The sequence below is a fragment of the Sphaeramia orbicularis genome, chromosome 5, assembly GCF_902148855.1.
Source record: "Sphaeramia orbicularis chromosome 5, fSphaOr1.1, whole genome shotgun sequence".
In the NCBI taxonomy this organism is placed as follows: Eukaryota; Metazoa; Chordata; class Actinopteri; order Kurtiformes; family Apogonidae; genus Sphaeramia; species Sphaeramia orbicularis.
In genome coordinates this window covers 348,789-356,288 of record NC_043961.1, presented here as the reverse complement: position 1 = coordinate 356,288, position 7,500 = coordinate 348,789, and the positions used below count along the sequence as shown (strand labels likewise).

General features: G+C 43.1%; 1 protein-coding gene across 3 annotated transcripts in view; it reads right to left on the bottom strand.

Moving 5' to 3' along the window:
• Positions 1-7,500, bottom strand: part of LOC115419864 (plasma membrane calcium-transporting ATPase 1-like) — a 231,718-nt gene that overhangs the window by 131,028 nt on the left and 93,190 nt on the right. For 2 of the 3 annotated variants that reach the window (XM_030134928.1, XM_030134926.1), the window contains exon 2: positions 1-324. This exon is cut by the window's left edge and continues 7 nt beyond it. In XM_030134928.1, coding sequence (XP_029990788.1) covers positions 1-189 — 189 coding nt within the window. In that variant the 5' untranslated portion in view covers positions 190-324. Of the gene's footprint in view, positions 325-7,500 lie in introns of those variants that run through there. The other variant, XM_030134927.1, reaches the window with a different exon arrangement.

Here is a 7,500-nt window from a genome sequence, read left to right as displayed (position 1 = left end):
GGGGGAGGTTTTGAGGCGGCGGCAGATCCCCTGTACGTCTCCGTACGAGTCCCGGATCTTGTTGACGGCCTCGCCGCTCCGCAGCTCCATCAGGCTCCTCAGGTCCGTCATGGAGATCCCAAAGTCCCCGTCGTGACCCCCTTCGGCGGTGGAGTTCCCCGGGGGGTGGTCCGCCGTGTTGTTCGCCATGTCGTCGGGTTAGTGTTCACAGCGGTGTCGGCGTTATTTCCTCTGAAGTGTCTTCGTCAAACAGATTCAAACTGGACCGGCAGCTCACGGGAATTCTGGGTAGTGTAGTCCTCACAGGGGAGTAAACATGATCCACTGGAGGAGAGACAGAAGCAGGAATCAGCTGATCAGTGAACACGCTTTAAGACATTCAGGACAAGGTTATCACCGTTAACGAAAACGAACGAAATGACGAAAACTAAAACGGAAAAACCATTTTCATTCACTGAAAGAAAGAAAAACTAGAATTAAAAGAAAAATATGATAACTAACTGAAACTGTATTGTGTGTTTACAAAATTAACTAAAACGGATAAAAATTATGGATTACATTCCCTTCGTTTTGGTCTTTGTCAGTGTTGGTAATAGGACAGAACATGTGAAAAGTCCGTCTCAGATCAACAGTAGAACAGAGGTGTAGAAGTGTAGAAGGTGAAAGGAATGAATGAATGAATGAATGAATAAATGAAAGGATGGACAGTTTCTGTTTCATTTTCATGAAGTGACGTTGTGTATGGATTAGGGATGTAAACAATCAACTATCGAATAACTGTCGATAAGAATTTGCTCAATTAAATTATTAATAGTGGGTTAATTGTCCTTGTCCTCCTGTCCACACCTGTCCACACCTGTCCTCCTGTCCACACCTGTCCTCCTGTCCACACCTGTCCTCCTGTCCACACTTGTCCTCCTGTCCACACCTGTCCTCCTGTCCTCCTGTCCACACCTGTCCTCCTGTCCACACCTGTCCACCTGTCCACACCTGTCCACACCTGACCACACCTGTCCTCCTGTCCACACCTGTCCTCCTGTCCACCTGTCCACACCTGTCCACACCTGTCCTCCTGTCCACCTGTCCACACCTGTCCTCCTGTCCACACCTGTCCAGCTGTCCTCCTGTCCACCTGTCCACACCTGTCCTCCTGTCCACCTGTCCACACCTGTCCTCCTGTCCACACCTGTCCACACCTGTCCTCCTGTCCACACCTATCCTCCTGTCCACCTGTCCACACCTGTCCACACCTGTCCTCCTGTCCACACCTGTCCTCCTGTCCTCCTGTCCACCTGTCCACACCTGTCCTCCTGTCCACACCTGTCCTCCTGTCCACACCTGTCCAGCTGTCCTCCTGTCCACCTGTCCACACCTGTCCTCCTGTCCACCTGTCCACTCCTGTCCACCTGTCCACACCTGTCCTCCTGTCCACACCTGTCCTCCTGTCCACACCTGTCCACACCTGTCCTCCTGTCCACACCTATCCTCCTGTCCACCTGTCCACCTGTCCACCTGTCCACACCTGTCCTCCTGTCCACACCTGTCCTCCAGTCCACACCTGTCCACACCTGTCCTCCTGTCCACACCTGTCCTCCTGTCCACACCTGTCCACCTGTCCTCCTGTCCACACCTGTCCACACCTGTCCTCCTGTCCACACCTGTCCTCCAGTCCACACCTGTCCACACCTGTCCTCCTGTCCACACCTGTCCTCCTGTCCACACCTGTCCACCTGTCCTCCTGTCCACACCTGTCCACCTGTCCTCCTGTCCACACCTGTCCACACCTGTCCACCTGTCCTCCTGTCCACACCTGTCCACCTGTCCTCCTGTCCACACCTGTCCACCTGTCCTCCTGTCCACACCTGTCTGAAGGCTGACAGTTTGTCTGTGCTGGGATAGGCGCTCATTGAACTGGATCATGGAGTTGATGAGTTAGAATGTCTGTATGGACATGGAGGAGGAGCCAAACACAGACTGACTGTCTGTTTGTGGGCGGAGCCAAACACAGACCGACCGTCTGTTTGTGGGCGGAGCCAAACACAGACTGACTGTCTGTTTGTGGGTGGAGCCAAACACAGACTGACCGTCTGTTTGTGGGTGGAGCCAAACACAGACTGACTGTCTGTTTGTGGGTGGAGCCAAACACAGACTGACCGTCTGTTTGTGGGTGGAGCCAAACACAGACTGACTGTCTGTTTGTGGGTGGAGCCAAACACAGACCACACCCCTGAATAAATGCACACACAGATGCAGGTCGGTATTGTAGCGTTTTCCTGGAGGTTGTTCTAGTCCACGGTCAGTCAGACAGAAGTTCAAACCTCCTCCAGACTCCTGATCCAGGACACAGGTGTGCGAAGCTTCCAGAGGAAAAGAGAAGTGAGTGAAAGGTCTGACTTTCACTTCTGTGGGGGGGGGGCACAGACTGCACCGCCCCGTACCCCTGTAGTATTAGAAGGAGGACGGAAAGTGACGCACGCACGCATGTGGTTACCACCCAACACACACACATCCCCCAGCCGAACTGCACACGTGCGGCCGAGTACCCCCCCCCACCGATGAAACGCACGTGTGCACCCCCCCACCGCCACATCCACAGATGAATTCCACAGGAAACACTGACTGGATCCAATGGTTCAATAAACACATCATTCAGGAACATGACATGATTTTATCCTGAAGTGTATAAACTATATTTAGCTTTTATTCTGACAGACCGTATTGAAAAAGAAAGTCAGGTTCTCAGGAAAATCACCGCTTATCAATTAATCGTTAATCGATCGATAAGGTCAACCAACTAATGATTAATGGATTAATCGATAATTTCCATCCATACTTTGGAGCCATGTTGGCTACGTTCTAAACCCAAACAATGCAGCGCACATGTGACGTCATTATGCATGTGCAACCAAGGCGGAATCTATAAGCAGAATCTATGAGCAGAATCTATAAGCAGAATCTATGAGCAGAATCTATGAGCAGAATCTATGAGCGGAATCTGTGAGCGGAATCTGTGAGCGGAATCTATGAGCGGAATCTATGAGTAGAATCTATGAGCAGAATCTATGAGCGGAATCTATAAGCAGAATCTATGTGCAGAATCTATAAGCAGAATCTATGAGCAGAATCTATGAGCAGAATCTATAAGCAGAATCTATGTGCAGAATCTATGTGCAGAATCTATAAGCAGAATCTATAAGCAGAATCTATAAACAGAATCTATGAGCAGAATCTGTGAGCAGAATCTGTGAGCAGAATCTATAAGCAGAATCTGTGAGCAGAATCTATGAGCGGAATCTATAAGCAGAATCTATGAGCAGAATCTATAAGCAGAATCTATGAGCAGAATCTATAAGCAGAATCTATGAGCAGAATCTATAAGCAGAATCTATAAGCAGAATCTATAAGCAGAATCTATGAGCAGAATCTATAAGCAGAATCTATAAGCAGAATCTATGAGCAGAATCTATAAGCAGAATCTATAAGCAGAATCTATGAGCAGAATCTATGAGCAGAATCTATGAGCAGAATCTATGAGCAGAATCTATAAGCAGAATCTATAAGCAGAATCTATGAGCAGAATCTATAAGCAGAATCTATGAGCAGAATCTATGAGCAGAATCTATGAGCAGAATCTATAAGCAGAATCTATGGGCAGAATCTATGAGCAGAATCTATAAGCAGAATCTATGGGCAGAATCTATGAGCAGAATCTATAAGCAGAATCTATGTGCAGAATCTATGAGCAGAATCTATAAGCAGAATCTATGAGCAGAATCTATAAGCAGAATCTATAAGCAGAATCTATGAGCAGAATCTATGAGCAGAATCTATGAGCAGAATCTATAAGCAGAATCTATGTGCAGAATCTATGAGCAGAATCTATAAGCAGAATCTATAAGCAGGCAGGCAAACAGTTTCAAGGAACTGAAGGACTGGGAAGTGGTTCTCAAAAAGAGCCGGTTTTGGATTCCCATCCCTGTTTGTGCCCAGTGCTGGACTGTGACTGTGTGAATATGACGCAGTGAAGCTTTAAGTCCAGCCCACAGGACTGGAAGTCCACTGGGTTAAGGCTAGGGTTAGGGCTAGGGTTAGGACAGGACTGGAAGTCCACTGGGTTAAGGCTAGGGTTAGGCTTAGGGTTAGGGTTAGGACAGGACTGGAGGTCCACTGGGTTAGGGTTAGGCTTAGGGTTGGGTTTGGGTTAGGTTTAGGTTTAGGCTTAGGGTTAGGCTTAGGGTTAGGCTTAGGGTTAGGGTTAGGACAGGACTGGAAGTCCACTGGGTTAGGGTTAGGGTTAGGCTTAGGCTTAGGGTTAGGTTTAGGGTTAGGCTTAGGGTTAGGCTTAGGGTTAGGACAGGACTGGAAGTCCACTGGGTTAGGGTTAGGCTTAGGGTTGGGTTTGGGTTAGGGTTAGGGTTAGGCTTAGGGTTAGGCTTAGGGTTAGGACAGGACTGGAAGTCCACTGGGTTAGGGTTAGGCTTAGGCTTAGGGTTAGGGTTAGGTTTAGGGTTAGGTTTAGGGTTAGGCTTAGGGTTAGGACAGGACTGGAGGTCCACTGGTAGAAGTTCTGCGTTTGTTCACTTCCACACAGCTGTTCCTCAGAGCAGAAAAAAAAGCCGCATTAACCTGAAGGTTGGACTAAATGGACCAATTATATCGTCTGCTCACATTATTAAAAGGTCCCGACTCGCCGAGCTCGTTATGACATCAGCCAGTTATCTGCTAATGAGACTCCTCTGAGACTCCTGATTGGTGGATAAGCATCTATTAATGAACGAGATGAAGAAAAACGATCATTAACAGGAAACGCATTTGACCTGAGAGACGACGAAGCCGACGGCGTCCAGGACGACTTCACCTGCTCTGACTGATCACATCTTTAATATTCTGTTCATTATTATAAATTTAATTATTTCAGTAAATCTCCAAAACATAAAAACAACTGGGTTCACTGTGAAAAAGATCAGAGGATAAATTAACAGACTGATAAATAACTGCATTTTTTATTAAAGCGGCACATGCACAAACAGTAATTATTAAATGCATCATTTTAATTAAGCATATTTATTTCTACACAATCTCCTCTAACATCAATAATAATAAAAACAGAAACTAAACTGTACTGATACTACAGCTAACATCCAGTCAGCATGAGGAACACTAGTATTTTATTCATTTGTGTTCATTTTGTTGTTTAATTTGTTCATTTTGCTGATTGTCTTCCTCATTTTGTTCATTGTTGTGTTCATTTTTGTTCATTACTTTCTTGATTTTTGCTCATTTTAATGATTATTTTCCTCCTTTTTCATTATTTTATTAATTTTCTTGATTATTCTCTTCATTTTTTAATTATTTCATTCAGTTTTGTTCATTTTTTCTGTTTTTTTTTTACTTATTTACCAGTAAATGTCTATGAAACCATTAAAATATTTACAATTCACTACTCTACTTTTTGTCTCTCTTTATTTTTAATAAATTATTTTCCTCAGATTAAATGTTCTAAATCTTCCATTTTTTAATAAACTGAACTAAAAACAAATAACGTGTGAATGAATTACAAATCATCTGACATTTTCAATGTATATGATAACGTGTTATTACACATATATAATGGGTTTTGTTTTGCTCATTTCGATGATTATTTTCCCCATTTTTTGACTATTTTAGACGTCCTTCATTATTCTCCTCATTTTCTTCACTATTGTACTAATTTTCCTCATTTTCATGACTTCAGTGTATATGATAAAGTGTTATTCCACATATATATTGGTTTATATCCATTTATAAAGTAGATTTAGGACTATTCCAGTATAAAGAAGCTGAAAACTGAATGTATTGTAAAGTGTCCTTCAGAGTAAAACCCATTCTATCACTAATTGTCACTATTTCACATTCCGACCTTTGACTGTCGCTGTAAAACTACAGACGTGTCAGATACGTGCTGTCACTGGTTTTATTCTGTGGTTTTCCTTGCAGACCAGTGTGATGTGAGCTGATCATGGCTGAGTCCTGGTGTATGAAGGCGCTCAGTGAACTGAACACAAAGGTATTTCCAACGACAGCTTTAGTCCTCGTGTCAACATGTTGTCGTCACCTCCTACAGAGGAAGGGTTTCAACACCTGAAGATCAGCATCTGCAGAACCCAGCAGCTGCAAAGACAACAGGAACTTTCCAGGCTTTTCTGAGACTTTTTTTTCTGTGTCGATGAAACTGACATGAGTAACACACACATGAGACTGAACCTCAGTTTAGGACAGAAATACTAGAATTCAGCTCCATCTGTGGACGCTGTCTGTCTGCCACGCTACAGCTGTAGTTTTTTTATTTTTTGTAGTATTGATCATTTCTTTCCTGCTACTTTAATTATACTTGAATAGAGCAACTACAACACAAAATAATCTCCCCTGGGTTTAAGAAAGTATTCTGACTGAAGCTAAAAATTACATGGTTACATTATTAGTGTTTATACAAAGGGAAAACTTTACGACTCTAATTTACAAAAAAAATATAATTTGATTTGTATTTTTTATTTTCTACTTTCAATTATTATTTTTATTTTTTATTTCTTTTTTATGTATTGTTCGTTTCTGGGGAGGTGTTCATAGAAGCCTTTTTGGCTTCTATCCTCTCCTGCACAATGGTTTACTCACATGATCATTTTTAAAAGGTTTTTTCTTGCTTGTGATGTGCAAATACAGAACTACAAACAAAATCATGGAGGACAAGAATGTAGACTCAACTATGAATTACACCTCTGCAAAAAAAAAAAAAGTCTGAGGTTTACATTTTAGCTCTATAGACGTCCAAAGTTCATGCTGTGTTCCCTTTGGTTACACATTTAGACATTTCAAAGTTCAGCACAAGGTTGAATTTGTGCATTAAAAATCCTACAGAAGGCTCTGACATCTGACATTTGAAGAGGTGGAAAAGTTATGCAGAGCAACAAGGACATGGATAAAGTTCATTTAATATTCACTTCATCATAACAAATGAGGTTTACGCTGTCGGTAGAGTCATGAACAAAGACAGCCGGACAATGGATATGAGCTCAGCTTCAGCCACACGGACCTGACAGAGGCAGAAGAACGCTCAGAACCTGTTTGTCCCACAAAACTGCAGCTGGTGAATGAACATGACTCCATATCCTCCTGAGATCCAGCAGGTAAACATTTTTGCCATTTTACATAAAATAATTGCCTTAATTGGAAACAACATGATGCAACATTTCTTTTCAGATACATTTTTAATTTTTTTGAATATATGTCCTTTTCAGTGGACTTTTTTTTTAAAGTAAAGCGGTGAAACTCTTGTCCACTACAGAGGACATAAATACATGACCGGTTCTCAGGAGCATACGAACTTCGGATGCACTTTTGTAAGACGATCAACATGAACCAAACTTTATCTCCATCGGCCTACGATTGCTTCATTTATGTCCAAAAAACTGACTTTCAACTACAGCGCCCCCATGTGGATGACTTATAACACTGAGAGAAGCT